This window comes from Oncorhynchus clarkii, chromosome 6 (assembly GCF_045791955.1).
Source record: "Oncorhynchus clarkii lewisi isolate Uvic-CL-2024 chromosome 6, UVic_Ocla_1.0, whole genome shotgun sequence".
NCBI classification, from domain to species: Eukaryota; Metazoa; Chordata; class Actinopteri; order Salmoniformes; family Salmonidae; genus Oncorhynchus; species Oncorhynchus clarkii.
The window spans coordinates 42,715,124-42,739,064 of NC_092152.1; the positions used below are offsets into that span (position 1 = coordinate 42,715,124).

General features: G+C 41.0%; 1 protein-coding gene across 1 annotated transcript in view; it reads right to left on the reverse strand.

Annotated features, from left to right (window-relative positions):
* LOC139412093 (potassium sodium-activated channel subfamily T member 1b) overlaps window positions 1-23,941 on the reverse strand; it is a 75,840-nt gene that overhangs the window by 44,064 nt on the left and 7,835 nt on the right. Inside the window, 5 exon segments of the mRNA XM_071158887.1 lie at window positions 358-406; window positions 656-721; window positions 1,318-1,420; window positions 3,437-3,516; window positions 17,954-17,992. Of these exon segments, the coding sequence (XP_071014988.1) occupies window positions 358-406; window positions 656-721; window positions 1,318-1,420; window positions 3,437-3,516; window positions 17,954-17,992 (337 nt within the window).

A 23,941-nucleotide genomic window follows, 5' to 3' on the forward strand; every position in this document is an offset into this window, starting at 1 on the left:
AATCCACTACCTGAGAGAGATGTGTTGTAAAGTTGTTCCTGTTCTAAAAACATTCCGGCTGTAAAATGTTTTCAGTTTAAATGCTGTGTGTTAAGATGCTACGTTTTAGTTGGGACTACAGTACCAATAAGGATGACTCTTGGTAAGGTCAAAATTCCAAAAGGTTTGAAAAGGCTTAGAGAGGACGGAATGTTGAAATCTGCGTGAAATCCTACATTGGTGTCAATGGGAGATTCACAGGGACATGTACGCATATGGGTTCGGCCCTCAGTGATTGTGTGGTATTGTTGAATGAAAAACATGAGAAGTCAGTTTTATCAAAATCGAAGCTGTTTGTGACTATCAGTTTCCTCTTACCTGTATTGCCCAGACAGGAACCCTTCTGTTTACCCAGAAAATCAACTCCCTTTCACAAAACAAAATAACCTTATTGATTATACAGTATGTACTGTATATTTATTATTGGACTAAATTAATTCTCCCTTTCACAAGACAAAACAGTATTATTGAGTAGGCTATAAATACACCATATGGGTTAGACAATACTAATTCCAAAACACCACCTGATAGCTATGGAATTAGCTGAGCACATTACAATCCAAAACACATTCAAAGCCCAGGGTCAACTCAATGTGCAGTGACCCTCATAACTTACCAGTTGATTTCTGTGATTTCTGTGGATTCTGCTGTGGCTGTGCTTGTTCTATTCTGACAGTTGACACTGCAAATTAAATGCATAGGAAAGGTGGGGGGAAGGAAGTCATTCAGAGTGTGTGTGTGTGGTGAAAAATCTACCCTGTGGGTAATAGTCACCATCACTCACTCAGTACTGTATGCTGCCATAGTGATGGCAGAGGGACTATGTCTTTAAGAGCTTCTGGCGGCGGGATACACAAACAAACATATCCTGCTTCCACATCACTACACTAAGACTGAGAGAAAGGCTGCCCCATCACCAACGCTGCTCTTTCAGGCTTTGTGTCTCACACTCACAAATAAAAAACTAATTTCAGAGTCATAGAAACTCTGAATCTTTTTTATCTGGACCAAATAGTTCTCTTTTCAACTGTGTAAAAGTTAAGATTCTCTGAATCACATGGATGAATACCACATTTATCAATCAACAGGAATAAAATACATCAGGAATAAAATACAATAATCAGTAAAGTGCGTATGTATTCGTTCTCCAAGCGCCCACACAAGTCTGTATTCACCAGCTAAATGACAAATCACAGTTTAGCATACATGGTGAGTCACTAGTAAGAGGTGAAATAGCAGGACTCTAGTAAGAGATAAATGCAATTGTAGGAGTCTCACCATACTCCAGTGACCTGTTCAGGGTCGTCCAGAGCCACTCTGATGACGTAAAGGGCACACGTCAACAGCTTCAAGGAGAAGTTAAACAGACGGATCCTCAGGCCTGCAGGGGAGCAAACACAATATAACACTAAAGGCCAGATTTACTAAGTAATTGCATTGGGAGCAAATCTGTTCACCTGTTTCCAAGAGGGAATTAAACGATTATAGCTGACAAAGGTCAAATCAAGCTTAATAACTTATTATGGTAAAGAGTAACTGAATTTGTGCTGATTTATCACCTATTAAAAAACGAATATGCTTAATCCGGGCTACTGTATATTAATAAATCTGGATGATGTTTGCAGTAAAGTTTTTGTAATGCAAGACATTAGTATAGGGATATACTAGTTAAGGAAATGCGTTTTTAACTCGGAAACTGACCTCATCCCGGGAAAATGAAATAAGAGGTGGGGACATTTAATCGAATATCCGGATCTCCAAGCGGACATTAGTATTCGATTACTTGAGTGAGTGTTCATTTTCGGAGAACAAAAACGGTAGGCCTATTTTGACAATAAAAAAATATTTATTATAAATTAAATGATATTATCCTTGTGACATTGTTACCTACCATGACATTTGAAATACTTAATAAAATATATTATATTTTTATAACCATGCTGAGCTAATGCTGCACATTTAGACTTCCAGTCAGAATCAGTTCTATCATGGCAAAAATATTACTCGTCTTTCATTGTTGCTTTTAGCAAAAAACTACAGAGAAAAGCAGCCAGTCCTCTGTTAATTACCTCTGCAATGTGCATTTGCTGCATTCTGAATGATCAAGAACATTTTTAAATTTTTTATTATTTCGACTACGCTTTACAGATTTCCGAATGTTTTAAAATGATTCTACCTGACAGATGTATAATCTCTCACCTGAACCTGTTAGAGTGCTGCCCGTCTGTTTGCTTCTCTGTCTGTTTCTGGCCAGAAAAAAAGTGATTATATCTGTCTACGGACAGAGGCAGTGATTCTACCCTACCGGACATCACTCCTCTCCTGAACCCTATCTGTCTAAGTGCCCAGGCTGTGCTTTCTGCTCTCTCTCACTGACCAGTCTAAAGTGACAATATACGTCTATGCACAGAGCCATGACTAACACGGCTTCATGCTGGTCTGGCAAGCCTTCACAACTGATTTACCCCGACTCATCTTTATCACACACAGCTCCCAGCAACAACACAGCACAGGTGTCACTGCTTTGAAGTAGGGGGAGGTCGTGCTTGAATGCTTGTATGTTGTGGCAGGTATATAAAGCAGTGGAATAGAGGATGAATTATTATGATAATTGGGGAAGAAAACACAACCCAGAGTAAGGTGACAGTAAAATCATTACAACAACACTGTGTTTGCACAAGGCTGAACACACACACACCTTGCCTGGCTGCAGATACACATGTAAGTCATAGGATGGTGCTAGTTGCTTCACAAAGACAATGTTCACTTTTCATTCATCCAAGCCTGCCTGCCATTGAATCTCTTTTTAATATAAACTCACCAGGGGACACAGTGACAACATCAAAGCTTCACAATGGTTCTAAACTGAACAGGCCAAAAACAATCATTGTAAACAGCTTGCTGGCTCAGCAGTAGGCTCTATACAGGTTGGATTTGCATGACATTTGTATTTGGCCCTGATGCTTTTTTCTATGACGGATGGGAAGTTGCTCAGAGATAAGGACTAATACATTGCAAACAGTAACAACATACTGCAACCACACACACACACAGACCGAAGACTGATGTCTAACACACACATTGTGCATGGCAAGTTGGACAGATATGTCAATTTTAGAAAGCCTACTGTACCACTGCCTTATGTCCTAATCAGAAATGATAATACCCGCTCCCTCAACAAAAAAACTAAAGTATTGTCCTCCTTTCACACTTACATGGTGTGTAGATACAGCACCATGAGTCACGACAACTAATTGAAAACCCTGACTGGAGCTGAAATTGGATATGCAATGCACCTTATCACTTAGATTAAAGTTATTATCCTTCTCGTTTCCAGGTGTCTGACTTCCTTGTTATTTTGTGACAGTACTGTACATCTGTGCTGTAATCTACTTACTTGACCTTTGGTTTTTGATGAAGAACAGCTTGAGCCTCTCCTTGAAGGTGTTTTCATTCACATAGAACTCCACCTGCACCCTGGACAGAAGAGAGACAGTCGGTACAACTACCATGGAAGGTCACATGCATCCATATAGATACAAGGACCATGGTTTTGTCGTTCAATTCTGAACGGTGTCATGATATTAGTGAGTAAATGAACTTTATCGAGATGCATTCTGGTGAATACTGGGATGCTCTGTTTTTTTTGTGTATCTGTGACATCCATTGTTGCATTAGAGTACCATATGGGGCATTCAATAGTGTGAGACAAGGAACATAGCTGGTCCTGGATGGGAGAACAGATGCTGCTGGAAGTGGTGTTGGAGGGCCAGTAGGAGGCACTCTTTCCTCTGGTCTAAATAAAACACCAATGGCACATGGCAGTGATTGGGGACATTGCCCTGTGTAGGGTGCTGTATTTCGGATGAGACGTTAAACAGGTGTCCTGACTCCCTGTGGTCACTAAAGATCCCATGGCACTTATCGTGAGAGTAGGGGTGTTAACCCTGGTGTCCTGGCTAAATTCCCAATCTGGCCCTCATACCATCACGGTCACCTAATCATCCTCAGCTTACAATTGGCTCATTCATCCCCCCTCCTCTCCCTTGTAACAATTCCCCAGTTTGTTACTGTAAATGAGAATGTATTTTCAGTCAACTTACCTGGTAAAATATAAGGGTTAAATAAAATAAATAAAAATGGGTCACAATTACAAAACCAGTTCCTTTCATTGATTCTGTTTTCCTGGAATGGGTAGCTAGACAGATACTGCTTAGATTTAAAGAACTAATACATTGTAATGGCCCCTTTATAGTCTCTTATTACCCACAGTGGTCCAATTACGACAACAAAGTTTAATAAATTATTAAAGAGATGAACAGTAAGCATGAGAATTTGGAAACATATAGAGGTTGAATATTGTTATACGACAGAGCAATGGATCTGATGTTGGAGAATAACACATTGAGAATGCAATATGTTTTAACATGAGTGCCTTCCCTGTCTGCAGGGATGCAAATTGGTGAGGGCCCAAAAAGGTGACTTTTTTTTTTTTGCACTGAAACTGCTAGGGGGAAATGCAGGTTAACTAATTAAGCAACAAAGAATATGATCTACATGATCAGTCTCTGTGTGAAAAATGAAGTGGTTAATGTGAACCTAACTCGCAGCTAAAAAATGTAAAGAAAGCAATCCAATGTTATTTGTTGCCTAGACTTTACTGCAAAGGACACTCAAGTCTTGAGAAAAAAACAATACACTAACATTGCAGTGAGCCATGACAGCCTTTATAATAGAACACTTGTGACCACACACACATCTAAATATTGCACTACGGAAAAAAACATCTTAAAGTAGTAATAGAATGAAAAAACAGGCATTCTATTTTTGCACTATTATAGTGCCCACTATAGTTGACAGGCTACATGTGTGCAAAAATTACGTTTACTGAGTAAAAAAATGTAATAACCCCCCCTCACTCACACGTGTTGCCCGTTTCCTGGGGACAGTCCCCGTTTTTGGTGGCTTGTCCCCGGCTGGAGCTGTCCTCGGAAATGCCCCCGTTTTTAACTGTGCGTTAAAACTGTGCGTTAAAAACAGACTGCAAAGTGAAATATTTTACTTGGCAAGAAAGACCAGGCAGCAGAGCCTACCGGTTGACGTCTCAATCGCGTTGTGCTTGTTTTGTCCAGCAGAGGGGGCTGCTCGCCATAGCAGCTTCACTCACTCTTCCTCTTCTACTTACTACTTGCTCGCGCTAGATTTAGAGAAAACTGCTGTGGAAAACTCGGCCAGAAGCTAGCAAGTGTCAAGTGAATCCACAACATCACCACAAACGTCTTTTCAAGTCAGGTAATCGTTTGAGATACTAGCTAGTGATGTTATGTCACAATTTATTGTATAGATAGATGATCTGCTCTATAAGGTTTTAAATAGGTTATGTTAGCTAACGTTTGCAATGTAGACTAAGTTAGACTACGACTAAGTTAGCAGCTACTGTTATGGTAGCTAGGTTAAAAAAAGTTCACATGTAAACATGCAGTAGACGGGCTATTTTGAAAATATGATTATATTAAATGAATGCACAATTAATTCTGCGAATATTTTTGTAGATTACAATTGTAATGGTTTGGCGTTATAATAAGTAGTGTGAAAATAACATTAGCAGTGGAGAGGAAGGAGAGGAGGAAGACTACATAGGAAGAAGAGTGAAGGAGACAGGAGGAAAGGTAAAGATATGGTTACAGAGCCTGCCAATTTAATATTCCAAACAAAGGTTTTGAGATAAAATACAAACATGAGACAAGCAATGGGAATCTGTTAACCAAAGTATTTTATCTAATAGTATGCTATTTATTAAACAGATTGGAGAGGAAGGAGAAGGAAAAATGAAGGGAGTAAAAAGAGTGAAGAAAGGAGAGTGTAGAAGAGTGAGGTGGAAAGGTGAAGAGAAGGAAAGGAAGACGAGTGAAGAAAAGAGGAGTAAGATTGGAGGATAATGAAAAAGTTGAGAGTAAGAAGAGTGGCACAAGGAGAGTGAAGAAGAGCAGACAGAGGAGATACAATGACTCTTTCCAAGAAACGGAAATGCACTTTTTATGAAAAACGAGAGAATTTCCATTTATACGCTCCGGTCAAGACGATAGAATTCCTCTCTTTCAATTGGCAGCCAGAGAAGAACGGCAGTGGCAGAACATCAGCAGACAAAAAAGCATAAAGCCTCTCTGATTGCCTGTGTTGGTATGTCCTCTGTCACCACATTCTTCAAGAAGGTAGAGCCTTCCCAAGAAGAATATGGTTTAGCTGTGCAGGAGGGTGTCTTTGCATACCACAATATGTGACACAATCATAGTTACAGATCTATGGACTGCACAGCACAAATGACACAGAAGCTTTATGAGCCAAAGTTTACATGTGCTAGGACAAAATGTGATGTCATAGTGAGTAATGTGTTAGCAACATGGGCAAGTACTTTGGTAACACAGGACCTAGACCAGGTTGAATTTGTGTCCCTGTCCATTGATCCGTCCAATCATGGACATTTAAAGCTGCTGCCAATAGTCGTCAGATATGTAAGATATATGATGGCAGAACATCTGTGGAGGCAAAACTGCTTGATTTTGTTGAATTGAATGGAGAAACGGCAGAGAAAATTGCAGCTGAGGTCCTGGTGGTCATCCAAAAATGTAACCTGGAAAACATTCTCTGCCGACAACAAATACCAATTTTGGAGGACTGAATAGGCTGGGGAGGGTCAATGTCCATACCAAAGTTTAAAATTCTCTGCAGCGGGAGGTGATTGGCTTAGGTTGTCCTGCCCACATCATTCATAACACGGCCAGAACAGCTTTGGATATGATGTTGAGTACTTGCTCACAAAGATATTTGGATATGTTTTCTTATTTTCACCGTCAGAGTAGAAAGACTGAAGGGCTTTTGTGAGTTTGTTGGCCAGGAGTACCATAACATTTTAGGACACGGCAATGTTTGCTGGATGTCCATGCTCCCTGCTCTAGAAAGAGTGCTGAAAATGTATGTGCCATTGAAATCCTTTTTTATTTCTGAAGACAAATGCTCTGTTGTCCAGCGAACAATGTTCAAAGATCCACTGACTGAACTTTGGCTGGCCTTTGTCCATGGAAACTTGACCGTATTCACCAGGACCGCTGTGCTGTGGAGTCCGCTGCAATTCTGAGAAACTTTTAGGCAAAATTGACTGCAAGACGTAATGACAACTTCATTCCAGTTTTGGTCAGAGGACTTCTGAGAGAGCTAGAGGAAAATGGAGCCAAGTCTAAAGAGAGCTTTCTCAAAGCATCCCAATCATTCTTCACTATGGCTGTGAACTACTTGCAAGCATGGGGAAAGCACACCGATAATCTAAAATATTTACATGGTCTCCTTTTAAAAAGGCAACCTCTGCGTGAAGAGATCCAGAAGGCAGCAGTCACACTGCAGGAAAAATGCTCCAATGTGACAATCAATGAGGATGCATTGTGTGACGAGGTTACTGGCCTGCAAGAGTTCCTAAAGGGGGGATCGCTTGAAGAATGGAAAACATCAGAGATGGAGCACAGTGGTTACCCACTTCAAAGAGAATGACATCCCACACACTAACCTGGCTAGATTAGCCTCTGTCATGTGCTTACCTGGAAGTAATGCACCAGTCGAGAGAGTGTTCTCCCAAATGAATGATCTATGGACAGCAGCAAGAAATAGGTTCACTGTTCCTATCATCAAGGCCATGCTTATTGTGAAGACAAACTTCAACCTCCCCTGCCAGGAGTTCATGGAGAAGCTGGCCAAAGACAGAGCAATTCTGAAGAAGATACATTCTTCTGAGAAATATACAGATTAGGTTGGTATAAGTATATTATGTAGTTACCAATCTCATCAGCATCTTATTTCTTTATTATGTTAAGTATTTCACATATAGTATTGTCTGTTTTTTCAATTTTGCTCATGTTGTCTTCTTCTCTTATTCTACCCAGACTAGCAGGACTACTAATGGCTGTTCAGATCAGACAGTTCTGTCTTGTCTGTAGTGTTTCTGTAATATACAGTGGGGCAAAAAAGTATTTAGTCAGCCACCAATTGTGCAAGTTCTCCCACTTAAAAAGATGAGGCCTGTAATTTTCATCATAGGTACACTTCAACTATGACAGACAAAATGAGAAAAAAAAATCCAGAAAATCACATTGTAGGATTTTGAATGAATTTATTTGCAAATGATGGTGGAAAATAAGTATTTGGTCAATAACAAAAGTTTATCTCAATACTTTGTTATATACCATTTGTTGGCAATGGCAGAGGTCAAATGTTTTCTGTAAGTCTTCACAAGGTTTTCACACACTGTTGCTGGTATTTTGGCCCATTCCTCCATGCAGATCTCCTCTAGAGCAGTGACGTTTTGGGGCTGTTGCTGGGCAACACGGACTTTCAACTCCCTCCAAAGATTTTCTATGGGGTTGAGATCTAGAGACTGACTAGGCCACTCCAGGACCTTGAAATGCTACTTACGAAGCCACTCCTTCGTTGCCTGGGCGGTGTGTTTGGGATCATTGTCATGCTGAAAGACCCAGCCACGTTTCATCTTCAATGCCCTTGCTGATGGAAGGAGGTTTTCCTTCAAAATCTCATGATACATGGCCCCATTCATTCTTTCCTTTACACGGATCAGTCGTCCTGGTCCCTTTGCAGAAAAAAAAAAAGCCCTCCAAACACGGCGAGTTGAGTTTTTACCAAAAAGTTATATTTTGGTTTCATCTGACCATATGACATTCTCCCAATCTTCTTCTGGATCATCCATATGCTCTCTAGCAAACTCTCAGACGGGCCTGGACATGTACTGGCTTAAGCAGGGGGACACGTCTGGCACTGCAGGATTTGAGTCCCTGGCGGCGTAGTGTGTTACTGATGATAGGCTTTGTTACTGGTCCCAGCTCTTTGCAGGTCATTCACTAGGTCCCCCCGTGTGGTTCTGGGATTTTTGCTCACTGTTCTTGTGATCATTTTGACACCATGGGGTGAGATCTTGCGTGGAGCCCAAGATCGAGGGAGATTATCAGTGGTCTTGTATGTCTTCCATTTCCTAATAATTGCTCCCACAGTTGATTTCTTCAAATCAAGCTGCTTACCTATTACAGATTCAGTCTTCCCAGCCTGGTGCAGGTCTACAATTTTGTTTCTGGTGTCCTTTGACAGCTCTTTGGTCTTGGCCATAGTGGAGTTTGGAGTGTGACTGTTTGAGGTTGTGGACAGGTGTCTTTTATACTGATAAGTTCAAACAGGTGCCATTAATGCAGGTAACGAGTGGAGGACAGAGGAGCCTCTTAAAGAAGAAGTTACAGGTCTGTGAGAGCCAGAAATCTTGCTTGTTTGTAGGTGACCAAATACTTATTTTCCACCACAATTAGCAAATAAATTCTTTAAAAATCCTACAATGTGATTTTCTGGAATTTTTTTCTCATTTTGTCTGTCATAGTTGAAGTGTACCTATGATGAAAATTACAGGCCTCTCTCATCTTTTTAAGTTGGAGAACTTGCACAATTGGTGGCTGACTAAATACTTTTTTGCCCCACTGTAGTTGTTTTCTCTGTCTATCACAGTGTGCCTGTTAGACTAAATACATGAAACTGGAATTGTCCCCCTTTTTTATTTCATAGATAATAACATTGGATATTTTAATTATACATACATACATACATACATACATACATACATACATACATACATACATATATATATATATATATATATATATATATATATATATATATATATATATATATATATATATATATATATATATATATATTTCCGCCAAACTGGAAATATATATATATATATATATATTTCCGCCAAACTGGAAATGTCCCCGGTTTTCATTTCAGAAATCTGGTCACCTTACGTTACTGGCAAGTTCAACACAACAAAAGCTGTTGACATCTGTTCTACAATGTGCCAGCAGAGCATGATACCCTTTGTTGGCATAATTGACCTCTTTCAGGCAGAGAGTACACCTGGCATACCCCTTTTTATCCACTGTATTGAAAAAGGGAGAAAGAGGGAAAGTGTGTGGTGTTCATTTCACCTCTATGGTGGCATCCAGTTTAAGCCAGGCCCAGCTCCACTTCATCCCTGAATCCACTTGTTTTAACAAGCAACGCCTCATTTTCACCTAATTCTCTCATTCAGAAAATTAACTACATAATGTTACTTTAGAGGAAAAACATCAGTTCACAGATAGTTTGTTAGCTAGTTAACATTTCATACAGATTGCCAGGGTCCAGTAAGCAACTAACGAGTTATAACTTGAGGAAAGGCAAGGAGTCGTATACCAGTTAATACTATAGCGAATTGGTTTCACACCATGATCTAAATTATTTGATCAGTTAAAGTTGGCTAATGTTGCTCAACATTTCTCTGGCTAGCTAACGGAGAATTCAATCCAGCTAGCAAGATACCTCATGCTAACAATACTTGTTCCACCACACTTTCTCCCTCACCCCAAACTTTCCAAATGCCAGCTGTTTTTATGTTATAGCTCAAAAAGTACGCTTCATCACATTCTCAAACCCTGTCTCTGCGGTCAGGCACCACCTACCTCTTCACATCCTTATACAAAGCCCCCCCAAAACTATTCTCATCGGATCTACACGAAGCACATAGCACACTTATTTTGGATTCAAAAAGGCGAATTTAGCCGAAAGGTGATTAGTTTGCATCCCTGCTGTCTGGAAGAACTGTTGCATGTCTTGTTGAAATGTGTGGCATTTAAGCTACACGCCACATTAATCTTCAATTTGACACTCTGATAGCTATGGAGTGACATCGTTTCCGATGGAGGATTTGAACAGACCTTAAATAATGTATTTCTTTAAAGTGCAATGGATCCTCTTACTTATGTCGGCCTTGAGCATAATTGTTCTTCCATGATGCAATTTAAAACCACATATCCTACATCTTTAGGGAGCCTAGAATTTACCCTAACAGCTTACACACATAACTGTATGTGGTTTAATAACTTAGGAACATCAATAAATTAGTCATGTTGACTTTCTGTGATTGTTCTTCCAACTTATTTCTTTATTTTACACCGACTACCTTGAGCATAAATTTGATCTACTTCTTCTACTACTCCCATGATGCAATTTGCTAAGCCACCCCCTTAGTAGGCCTACAATACAATTTATCCAATCTATATGGAACCAATTTTTGTTCAGTGAAGAAGAACCCTTGGGGTTCTGATCAGAGAACCCTACAAAACGGTTCTATATAGAACCTTTAGGGGTGTCAATAATGCAGCAAGCACTATAACCCTTATTGGTTCTATCCATAAACTTTTTTTTTCTGATTGGTCCCTCAGCTATTCCATGTATTTCAATTGGACTCTCCTAATCCATCATGTCATGAAAAGTAAAACGGAACGGTGTAGTCACTGTGATTTATGGATCACCCATGTGGTACCACTTATTCAAAACTGACAAGCTAGTCACTCTAAAAATATATATTTAATTCTATACAGTTGCATAGGCATATACTGTAACTATCTAATGAAACATAATTGACGTTCATGTAAAGCAATTCCATTAATAAGGGCCCATGGACTGAACGTTGGGGTGTGTCTGGGAGGTTACAAATGATGGGAGAGCTAACTGTGACTAACTGTTAGTCAACTAATCTAAAGTGGGGGTGAAACAGATCTATTTGATCTCTTTCTGTAATAAAATGGTTGCCTCCCCTAACTCCTGCAGAGGGTAACAATAATGGGCTGTAAGCTCCAGCAGGGACCTTGGAGCCTTGTTTGTGCCTGACAGGTTAGATTGTATACTAAGAGATGTGTAGCTATTGAGCCACAATCTTCCTCTGCATCTCGCTTTCATTCATTTCATGTTTCATGAGCTGAAATTATAGATCCCAGAAATGTTCCATTTGCACAAAAACATGTATTTCTCTCAACTTATGTGCACAAATTTGTTTACATCCCTATTAGTGAGCATTTCTCCTTTGCCAAGTTAATCGATCCACCTGATAGGTGTGGCATATCAAGAAGCTGATTAAACAGCATGATCATAACACAGGTGCACCTTGTGCTGGGGACAAGAAAAGGCTACTCTAAAATGTGCAGTTTTGTCACACAACACAATGACACAGATTAGCATGCTGACTGCATGAATGTCCACCAGAACTGCTGCCAGAGAATTTAATGCTCTTTTCTCTCCCATAAGCCACCTCCAATGTTGTTTTAGAGAATTTGGCAGTATATCCAACTGGCCTCACAACGTGTATGGTGTCGTGTGGGCGAGCGGTTTGCTGATCTCAACGTTGTAAACAGAGTACACAATGGTGGCGGTGGGGTTATTGTATGGGCAAGTTACAAACACAATTGTGTCACACCCTGATCTGTTTCACCTGCCCTCGTTATTGTCTCTACCCCCTCCAGGTGTCGCTTGTTTTCCCAGTGGTTCCTGTCTCTCTGTGCCAGTGCGTCTTATATGTCCAAGCCTACCAGCGGTTTTCCCGGTTTCCTGCTTTGCCTTTTCTCCTTTTTCTAGTGCTCCTGGTTTTGACCCTTGCTTGTTCTGGACTTTGTACCCACATGCCTGACCATTCTGCCTGCCCTGACCTCAAGCCTGCCTGCCACTCTGTACCTCCTGGACTCTGACTCACGACCATTCTCTTGCCTATTCCCTTTGGATTTATTAAACATCTTTAACTCCAACCATCTGCCTCCTGTGTCTGCATTTGGGTCTCGCCTAGTGTCATGATACATTTTATCAATGGCAATTTGAATGCACAAAAATACGGTGATGAGATCCTGAGGCCCTTTGTGAGGCCAATTTATTTTTAAGGTATCTGTGACCAATAGATGCATATCTGTATTCCCAGTCATGTGAAATCCATAGACTAGGGCCTAATGAATTTGTCAATTGACTGATTTCCTTTTATGAACTCTAACTCAGTAAAATCTTTGAAATTGTTGCATTTATATTTTTGTTCAGTATACATGCACACACAAATGTATATTTAATTAGAATTCACAATTTAACTTAAATGTTGCATTTTCATTCACATTGAACACACGCACGTGTGTGCATGCAAAGACATGCACGCACGCACGCACGCACGCACACACACACACACACACTATTGCCTACGAGAAGATTACGATTTCAAGCCGCTTTGAAAATGACACACTGAAGTGAAGACTGTGCACTGTAAATAAACATCAAACAGCTTTTTGACAGCAGGGCAATCTGTCTAAAAGAAGAGAACAAAGCTGCTTTAAATGCTCTGTTATCTGATTCACTATCATCTGTTGGGAGATGTGAAACCATGATAAATGAAAGAGACAGATGTTTCCTTCCATATGTCTTGTTTTTAAAAGGCGTAGAAGTAACACACACAGATGACCGTGTCAGTGATGGTTACTTCTCTAACCATGGGGGGGATGCAACCAAACAGTTGGACACTTGGAAAATTGTCTAGGTAATTTCCTACACGTTCAGAACAGTTATCCCATTGGCTGAGCCGAGGCTTGTTTGATAGGAGACAGACAGCTGTGTTGATTTCCCAAGTTATCTTCCTACATACATTTATTTGCATACTGAACAATATTCTATATCTCTCTTTCTCTCTCTAGTCGACCAACTCCACTGCTCCAGTCAACCAATTTCTATCTTTGATGGCTGTGGATAGAGTAAAGTCAGACTATCCATAATATACACAAAGTGATCAGAAATAGCAATAGCAGTTCTTACTCTAAGCACAATGTCTGTTGAGATATGTTGGAAGTAGAGAATCAGGTGCACATGCAAATACAAGACTTAAAACTTTCAAGCATAGGCTATGTTTAGCTTTCAAATGTACATTTATTGATCAACAGAACCAGCCTTCCATCGCCTTCTGGTTTGGATCGTCCAGCCCAAGCTGACTGAAGGTGTATCACAACACAGAGACTACAGCTTTCAGGGAAACAACCGAGCCAGTCCCTGCATGTCTAACAGCTCCTACTTGGAAGTCTTGTTCCGTGGTTGCCATGGCATGTTGATGAAGCCTAGGCAGAGAACTATGACAATACTGTAATATTTTACTGTTTTTTTAAGTGTTTTTTTATTAAAAAAAATATTAGACCCCTTTATAGGGGGCTTTTCCGAACAACCACCAACAGTGGTGGTCTTACTGCCGCTTTTACAGTCACCGAGGCATCACCCAGGTAGGTGGTACACTTTGATAGTGGATGATCCAGCCCACTTACTGCCATGCCTACTCCCTCTCTCCAGCGCTCGACGTCGCCGGTCTACTAACCACCAGCCCTGGCAACCATTATTACGCACACCTGCTCCCCAGCATTATGCCTGGACTTCATCACCTTGATTATATTCCCTTTATTTAGCCCTCAGTAGCCTCAGTCTTCAGTCAGTATTGGTTTGTTGTCCTGTTCAGTACGAATCCCCTGTTTTTTTGCATCTGTTTCCTGACTCGTATTCGTGACAGCATACTGCCTCACAATATGGAAGCAGCAGAGGAGAAAACCATCTTCTAGAAGGTCCAGGAACAGGGTCATCTGCTCCACCAACCTCGCGACCAGCTGGCGCAACTGGGTAAGGCCATGGAGGAGGTTCTCCACCGCCTCAAAACTACCAGGGAGGCTATCCATACCCCTATCAGAGGGCCTCCTACCAAGGGTCGTCACAGTCATCCAGTCCCCCAGCCTACCCAGCCGTCCACCCAGGTCAGCGAAGCCCTACTGTCCCTTCCGGAGAAGTATAACGTTCCTTCATCGAAATGCAGTGACTTCCGACTCAAGTGCTCTCTCTATTTCGCCCATCAGACGGGAAGCCCCTATCACCGAGAGGTCCAAGGTCCCCCACCGAGAGGTCCAAGGTCCCCCACCGAGAGGTCCAAGGTCCCAAGGTCCCCAGACCGCTGCGGAGTACGCCCTTACCTTTGGACTGTGGCAGCCTCTAGCGGATGGAATGAGACGGGCCTCCACACTCTCTTCTGGAGAGGACGGCGCAAAGAGGTCCAAATGGAGTTGTCGTGTCGGGATGACAACCTATCCTTGGACGCACTCATCACAATGGCCATTTGTCTGGATAACCTTCTTCGGGAGCGCCTTTGCTCACCTCGCCACTTGCCTCCCACCTTTGGCTGTCCCGAGTCTGAGCCTGAACCCACACCTCTCCCTGGCAGAGTGGAGTTGCCAGAGACCGCTGGGGCTCTGTCCCTATTGTGGCCAGGAGGGGCACCAGCTTCAGCGGTGTCCGGTGCGTCCCAACCTGGATTCCACTAGGACAGAGGTGATCTTCCGTCTCCCAGGGTAGGTGTGCGTATTCCATCATCGTTTTCTGCCAAACCTTTCTGGTTCCCATTTCACTGGCTGGCTGTCTCTCAGGTGTTGTCTAAGCAGCTCTAGTGGACTCGGGTGCCACAAGGAATTTCCTTGACCAGGCCCTTGCCTCCTCCCTGAACATAAATCTGTACACACTCTCCTCTCCTTTTCCGGTCCAAGCACTGGATAAGCAACCATTGGGATCTGTCACAATCACACACATCACTCACCTTCACCGTGGGACCCATGCACCAGGAAAGACTCCCCTTCCTCATCATCATTCCTCATCATTTATTTAGCCCTCAATAACCTCAGTCATCAGGCAGTTTTGGTTTGTTTTCATGTTCATTATGCATTCCGTTTTGTTAATTTGCCTTGCATCATTGTAATTAAACTCTCCTACTGCACCTGCTTCCTGACTCCCTGCGTATACGTGACACTTACAAAGGAGGAGCTGTAAACATCGAAGATGACAAGGTGCCCGATGAAAAGCTCCGGGGCCGTTCTGTCAGATGTTTTCCAGCCATTTCCCTGCACCATCAGTGCTCTCTTCGCTCAAGACACTCATTTTCCAAACTAACTAGCTTCATCTGAAGTTGTGGAAGACCATCGCCCAAAAACCACCAGATCCCAAAAATTAGTGTAGCGCCTTTGAGATTCTACTTGGAATGAAATCTATAATTATTATTACTTGTACTGTAATTAAGACTGCTAGCTAATTATTGACTTCTTCACATGCTCCACATTCATTAGGGAGGAATTCATAAAGCATCACATAATCTATTTCCCGTGTTCAGCCCCCTGCATTAGACTGTGATGATGATACATCTTAAAGAAACACTGTTGCTGTGAGTGGTAACATGGATCAAGATTGATTATAATCATGTTTTCCATTCTAAATTGGTGTTTCTGAGTCAATTCTAAAGCCTGGTCAGATCACATATCACATTATGTAGGACCACTTTGCTCTCAAATATCCACTTTGACCACAAGAGCAAAATACAATTTGTAAGCTATAACTGCTTTTTTTTTCGAGTACCAAACGCTCAAAAGCAGAATGCCATCATATGGAAATATTGTGAGGAAAACCGTGTTTTGTTTAAACATTTTGCCACCCACTGCTCGATTGATTCTTTCTCCATAAATGGGAAAAAATAGGGCTGGGAGTTGCCAGGGACCTCACGATACAATATTATCATGATACTTAGGTGCTGATATGATGTGTATTGCGATTCTATATGTATCGGGGATTTATCACAATTCTATATGTATTCCATTTTTATACTGCAGTTTTATTGCGATTCAATGTTCCAAACAAATTGCTCACTATATATAGGTCTGCTGCAGAGGGACAAGAAAGAACCATCATAAAAACGAGTTTTGATCGGTCATGGAAATAAAAGTGCTAAAAACATGTTGACTCACCATTTAAAAATAAGATTGAGGCCAAGCTATAGGGGGATAATCATTTTTGGCGCAGGTACAGCCGACTAGCGATAGCTAGCGTTAACTACGTTTTTTGAGAATCGATACTTGGGATAATATAATCAATATATAATATCGTCCAAAATAATCCCCTTTCCAGCCCCATCTCTAGAGCGGAAGAGAACACTTGTGCCAACATTTAAGCTCCGCTGCATGCCTCTGACACCGCACTTACAGCATCCCTAAGGAAACCTATTCACCATCCATCTCCTCGACAACAGACAGACAGACAGACAATACAGAAACCACAGAGAGCACAGGAAGCATGTTATCAGTTATCATTTCCAGCCTGCCAGGCATAGCAGCCCACAAAAAAATCATCCACACGCGCACTACATCAAAATTGCTGTTTGACTTGGTAGCGTTGGTGATTGTTCTGCCGCCCGGACGGCTGTATTTATCTTTTTTTAAATAGGCGATAATGTGATTTTAGTAACCAGTAGCCCGTTTAGCCCACTTTGATAATGATCTCTCTAAAAAGTCATTTGCAATAAAATGCTGAGGGAGCACTTATCAAACCGACTGACAATGGTTTATAAGCGTTCCTCTACGAAGACAATCCAGTACTCATGTGCAGTTCTTCTAGATAGCACTGTAAAATATGTACATTCACGCTGCAATAATTTATAGGCAGGCAAGCAGACAGTCAACGTACTCCAACCATATCCACTGACTACATCACTGAACAAAATCAAATAATCTCGAGGTTTTAGCACCTAAAGTATTTCTCTAAACTCCTCCAGTGGTTGATGACACAAGCTCAACGGTTTTATCTGGTGCTGTGACTAAGGCACATCCCAAATGGCACACTATTCCCTTTATAGTGCACTACTTTTGACCAGGGCCCATATGGCTCTGGTCAAAAGTAGTGCAATCACTGTATAGGGAATAGGGTGCCATTTGGGATGCATGCTCAAGTCAAAAGGGAGGGATAGAAGAAACAAGCTGTGTGTGTTTATCAATCTCCCATAGTGGACATAATCACAGGACACATGCCATTCCATGCTAGCATGATGCTGGATGTGTGTCCCAAATGGTACCCTATTCCCTACATAGTGCACTACTTTTAAGCAGAGTCCTATGGGCCCTAGTCAAAAGTAATGCACTATATAGGGAGTCGGGTGCCATTTGGGATGCATCCTTGGACTTACTGGGCGTTGGTAGAGTCCATACTGTACTCCTCCTGATACCTATAAGCACAGTACACATGGACATAGATAGGGAGATGTTAAAAGGAGGAAAGGAAGAGAGGGAGAGATGGGGGGCAGGGCATGCTTTTATAGAGGACACGTAACACCAGAAAGACAAAAGGATCTCAGAGTAGGAGTGCTGATCTATTAGCAGGTGCCATGATTTACAAAAATGAAAAACTGATCCTAGATCAGGATTACACATTAGAATTGACAGGGATTCTCGGATGCAATGCTTTGATTGGTTTAAGAACAGACGGGAGACTCTCATTGCAAACCACAGGAGACTACAGGACAGCAGGAAGGAAACCCACTGGGTCAATCGCAATGGCTTCAGCATTCACATGATGACAAATTGGACAGATTATATTTCGTTCTGTAGCAGGTTGAATGAATGTATCATGGTGACATTGAGCCGAGCGGTGCCATGGACACATTAATAACGTATGGTGACAGCAAACAGAGAAGGATAATGTTGAGAATCAAAGGCTCAATGTCAAACATGGAGGATATGAGAATAGTCATGGAGGATATAAGAAAAGTGAGTTAATTAAATAAGAATTTGTTCTTAACTGACTTTCCTAGTTAAATAAAGGTTACATTTAAAAAAAAATAATAATCGGAATGAAATCGTATGGAACAGATTTGTATAAAATGACTGTACCATACATTATACTGATACAATATGCTAGCTAAAGGTATAGACTTCCTGAAGTTTGCTAATGAGAATCTTAGTTACTTTTGATCAAACATAGTCATAAAAATAAATGAATATGGACAGATTGAGTTCTTATTAGGAGGGGCATGGTAATTCCCTAGATATAGTACCTGACAAATGAAAAAGATAGAATCAGATAAATACATTTTATGGATTTGTCACTTCCTATACTTGTAGATGGATAAAAATATTACATTTTGGGGGGGGAACCCGTACCTGACCAAGCATTTTCTCAAGCGACACTTAAAATAGGCCTACTACACTACCGTTCAAAAGTTTGGGGTCACTTAGAAATGTCCTTGTTTTTTTTTATAGAAAAGCAACATTTTTTGTCCATTAAAATAACAACAAATTGATCAGAAACACAGTGTAGACATTGTTAATTTTGTAAATGACTATTGTAGCTGGAAACGGATGCTTTTGATGAAATATCTACATTATCAGCAACCATCACTCCTGTGTTCCAATGACACGTTGTGTTAGCTAATCCAAGTTTATAATTTGTAATGGCTAATTGATCATTAGAATATCCTTTTGTAATTATGTTAGCACAGCTGAAAACATTTGTGCTGATTAAAGAAGCAATACAACTGGCCTTCTTTAGACTCGATGAGTATCTGGAGCAAACACCAGTCTCAGCGTCAACAGTGAAGAGGTGACTCTGGGATGCTGGCCTTCTAGGCAGAGTTCCTGCATCCAGTGTCTGTGTTCTTTTTCCCATCTTAATCTTTTCTTTTTATTGGCCAGTCTGAGATATGTATTTTTCTTTGCAACTCTGCCTAGAAGGCCAGCATCCCGGAGTTGCCTCTTCACTGTTGACGTTGAGACTGGTGTTTTGCAGGTACTATTTAATGAAGCTGCCAGTTGGGTACTTGTGAGGCATCTGTTTCTCAAACTAGACACACTAATGTACTTGTCCTCTTGCTCAGTTGTGCACCGGGGCCTCCCACTCCTCTTTCTATTCTGGTTAGAGACAGTTTGCCCTGTTCTGTGAAGGGAGTAGTACACAGCATTGTACGAGATCTTCAGTTTCTTGGCAATTTCTCAGAACAAGAATAGACTGACGAGTTTCAGAAGAAAGTTATATGTTTCTGGCCATTTTGAGCCTGTAATCGAACCCACAAATGCTGATGCTCCGGATACTCAACTAGTCTAAAGAAGGCCAGTTTTATTGCTTCTTTAATGAGCACAAAAGTTTTCAGCTGTGCTAACAATTACAAAAGGGTTTTCTAATGATCAATTAGCCTTTTAAAATTATAAACTTGGATTAGCTAACACAAGGAGTGATGGTTGCTGATAATGGGCCTCTGTACGCCTATGTAGATATTCCAATAAAATCAGCCGTTTCCAGCTACAATAGTCATTTACAACATTTAACAATGTCTACACTGTATTTTCCATCAATTTGATGTTATTTTAATGGACAAAAAAATTTGCTTTTCTTTCCAAAACAAGGATATTTCTAAGTGACCTCAAACTTTTTAACAGTATTGTACATCAGGGGCAGATTACAATGTTGTCCAGGCCACAAACTTTTGAGCTAAACCTAAATCCCTGAGCTCAACTACATTCAGGTCACTCTGTGTGGATGAAGAGAATAGTGTGTCGCGCATCACAATCAGGAAGTAGTCAGGACCCTGGAGAGGTCCAGTAACCACTTAGGTGTGAACAGAGACGTTTTATCCACACTACTCTGAACTGGAACTCATCACCTATTGAGTCTCTTAGGCGAATACTTTTGACTGCCAAATAAAAAACCCTATTTTAGTATTCAGCCTGTCCCTGACATCGTTGTACACTGCAACATTTTTAGAAGCAATTTATTTGGACAGTCTTCAACAGATGATCTACACAGGTGTTTCTCAACTGCAGTCCCCTTCTACCCTTTTTTTGTTCAGGCCCTGCACAAGCACCCCTGATTCAACTAATCAAGGGTTTGATGATTAGCTGGAGAATATACATTTGCAACCTTGGGGAACTTGACAAACTTGACACTGATATACAGTATATATGTTCAACTAATCAATCAATAATTTTCACGCTGTCTGTTTGATTTATTAAGTTTCAGTTGACATTTAAAGAGTGACTGCCTTTAAAAAACAACAAATCCCTTTGAAAATGGCCTATGTGGCATCGATTCAAGTCAGAAACAGTTATTCTAGTGTCAGAATTGACTACAAAGTGTAAATAGGATAATTTTGGTCATAAAGTCAGTCTTTTCTAAAATGGAGTTTGGAACATCTGTACGTCACAACAGGGTAAATGAAAGTTCGGTTTTGGTTTGACGATATCCATTTGCTCACTATCATGGGGTGAACAGCTATGGTGATGGCTCTCTATCCAATAGCATAGCAAGTGAGACAGACCTGAGCTGCCCAGCAGCACCGACTAAGACAACACATCACACATTTTTTTTACATGAGAAATATTGCACCAAACACCTTCGTTAGATATCAAATTGCGCAACTAAAACGTCCTCTGCAAAAACATCAAAATTAATTACAGATTTCTTGAGTTATCTTAGATTCATTCGGGTTATGTTGAGGACGTGAAATAGACTTCTGCATCTACAGTGTGTCATGGGGAACAAACATCATTAACGAAATGCGGAATCGGTCAGGACACACATCTCAAAGGCTGAAATGTCATTTTTCGAATGAGAAAAATAAAAACACGTGCCAATCAGCATGTTCAGTGGCTCTTTAATACAAATCCAACTGAAAGTCTGTTGATAGTCTGAGCATTTCTAAGGTATACAGCATATGTAGAGGTCGGGACAATCCAAATACAAGTGAGACTGGTGTCTCCATGGCAATGAACAGAGTGGTTTTGTCAACATCTCTCTTGGTGAGTGTCGGCTTGTTTGATGGCTGTAGTTGAGCGCTGTGAAATGAACAATAAAGATGGTATCTAATTATAAAGCACTTATCTGGTACTCAAGCAGTAGGCCATAACACAGATGTTCATCCTCTAATCAGCTCTGTTGATGACATATCTACTGCTACATCACCAACACTCGGTCTCTGCCTCTGGTATCAGAGGCATCACAGGCCCACTGGAGGAGCCTGCAAGTCTCTGTTGTCTTGGTAATCATGCAGGTAAGGTAGTGCATCATAAACACTGTCACATTCTGTTTAGCCCCTGAGGCATGCAATGCAGGAACAAATTGATTCTCACCTCCCTTTGACAGTAGATCCAGCAAACCAATTTATATTAAAAAAAACTGCAACTGCTAGTGCTAAACCAGTGCTAAACACTGCATGTATTAGTGAATTAATGCAGATCCATGATGCTGACACTGGCTGAATCCTCTGTCACTTGTTCCCTCAAGGACCTATTGAAATGTTGTGGGGCCACATGAGTCTCTGCAGTAATTTAGAGGGAAGCTGGAACTTGTAGTTTTGATTCCGTTTCCCAAAAGTGGAAGCTTGCCAGTAGGGCATATAACTACACCCATCCTGAAGTCACACCTGCCTCTGCCGACACCTTTGGGGAATTACTCTGTCCTTATAATCCAAAGGGACAAACAGTGACTTAAACATGTAAGGCATTTGCATTTAGTGTTTGTAAGGATGCACACGCACGCACAGACATATACACCCTCCTGAATGTTAATGGCAGCTTTTAGCTCCACTCGACTGTCAAAGGTAGGGATTGTGGGTAGGAACTCACAACGTAACAATCACGACAACGCTTCCTTGGGGGCTACTTCGCTTTTCAAGTCAACTGATGAGCAACTGCTTCCGCTCCAGAACACAGCTTTAATGATAACAATTGTGACATAATTTGCCATGGGGACCACGTTAAAGGATGACTGTACTCCCTGATTTGGCCTCGTTTTGAAGATTGCTGATTGAGAAATGCTAGTGGACATTGAATTAAACCAAACAAGAGTTTTCTTGGGGGTGTAGTTTGATGTGGGTGTTTTATGTTTGCATACACTGGCTGATACTGTTGTTTGCCCCCCGAGTCACCATAGTAACAACATAGGCAATTCCTTAAAATAGTCAAAAATAATTTAGGATAAATCAAGACATCTGTCATTAATTTAGACATTTTTGCCAATGAGGTCTTAGTCACGCAATTTTACATCTAGCTAAGGTGTTTGGTGCAGTATTTCTCAAGTATTTTTTTTTGCATAAAAACTAGTCAGCGCAGTGCATACAGTCTATCGAGTCGGGAAAGTATGGTTGCGCGCTCAGGACTGATTTTTGAGAACATTAACATGTATGCAACTTCATCATCTGCAAACTGTCAAGCTATCGTAAATAAAGCATAAGTTACACGCTGTCTATCAGTGCTCAAAATCACTTGCTAGCTAGCTAAATGTCAACTCTGTGTTTGTCAATTAAGCTAGCAAGTAACGTTAGTAGCTAGCATGCTACGGTGCAGTTTAGTTTTTTGTAACTGTCTCACTATCTATTACCAGAGTGTTCGACTGTCTGGTGGTGTCTAATAGGGAATCATGTTTAAAAAAACAGGGTTTTGGATTATTGACAAATTGTAGTTGGGATACAAGTGAAAACTGATCATCTCAATTCTCATTTTGCACCAAAAAGTGGCAGACTCGAGTGATTGACACTATCAAACACATCAGCAAATGACCACGCTTAGAACCAAGGGTTATTTCAACATAGCCTTGGCGACCTGTTGTCTTATTTAAAGAAGTCTGAGGTGCTGTGTAATGTGCAGGTCTGTCTGACTTCTTGGAGGTATTGGCTGCTATGTTTGCATGGAGTGTGCAGCACAGCTACTTCTCTCGTGTTAGTGGGCACTGGGCAAGTGGGCACGATCGTAATCCATACTCAACCCTCCAGTAAATAGTGACAAACTCACTTCGAAAAATCAGCTTTGGACGAGACTGGAATTATCCTATTTACACTTTGTAGTCAATTTTGACACTATAATTAATGTTTCTGACTCATATCGATGCCACATAGGCCGTTTAAAAGCAGAGAAGTTGGTTCTAAGGGGAAGTTGACTTTTAAAACAGCTCATTAAGCCAGAGTTGCTGAAAGGAAAGGAAATCATAACTGAACAGTTATATTAAGATGGCTAGAAATAAGCACAAACACAACCCAAGAGATGGAGATTTCAGATGCACTTCCCTTTATACAGTGAGCTCCAATAGTATTGGGACAGTGACACGTTTGTTGTTGTTTTGACTGTGTACTCCAGCACTTTGGGATTTGAAATGATACAACAACTATGAGGTTAAAGTGCAGACTGTC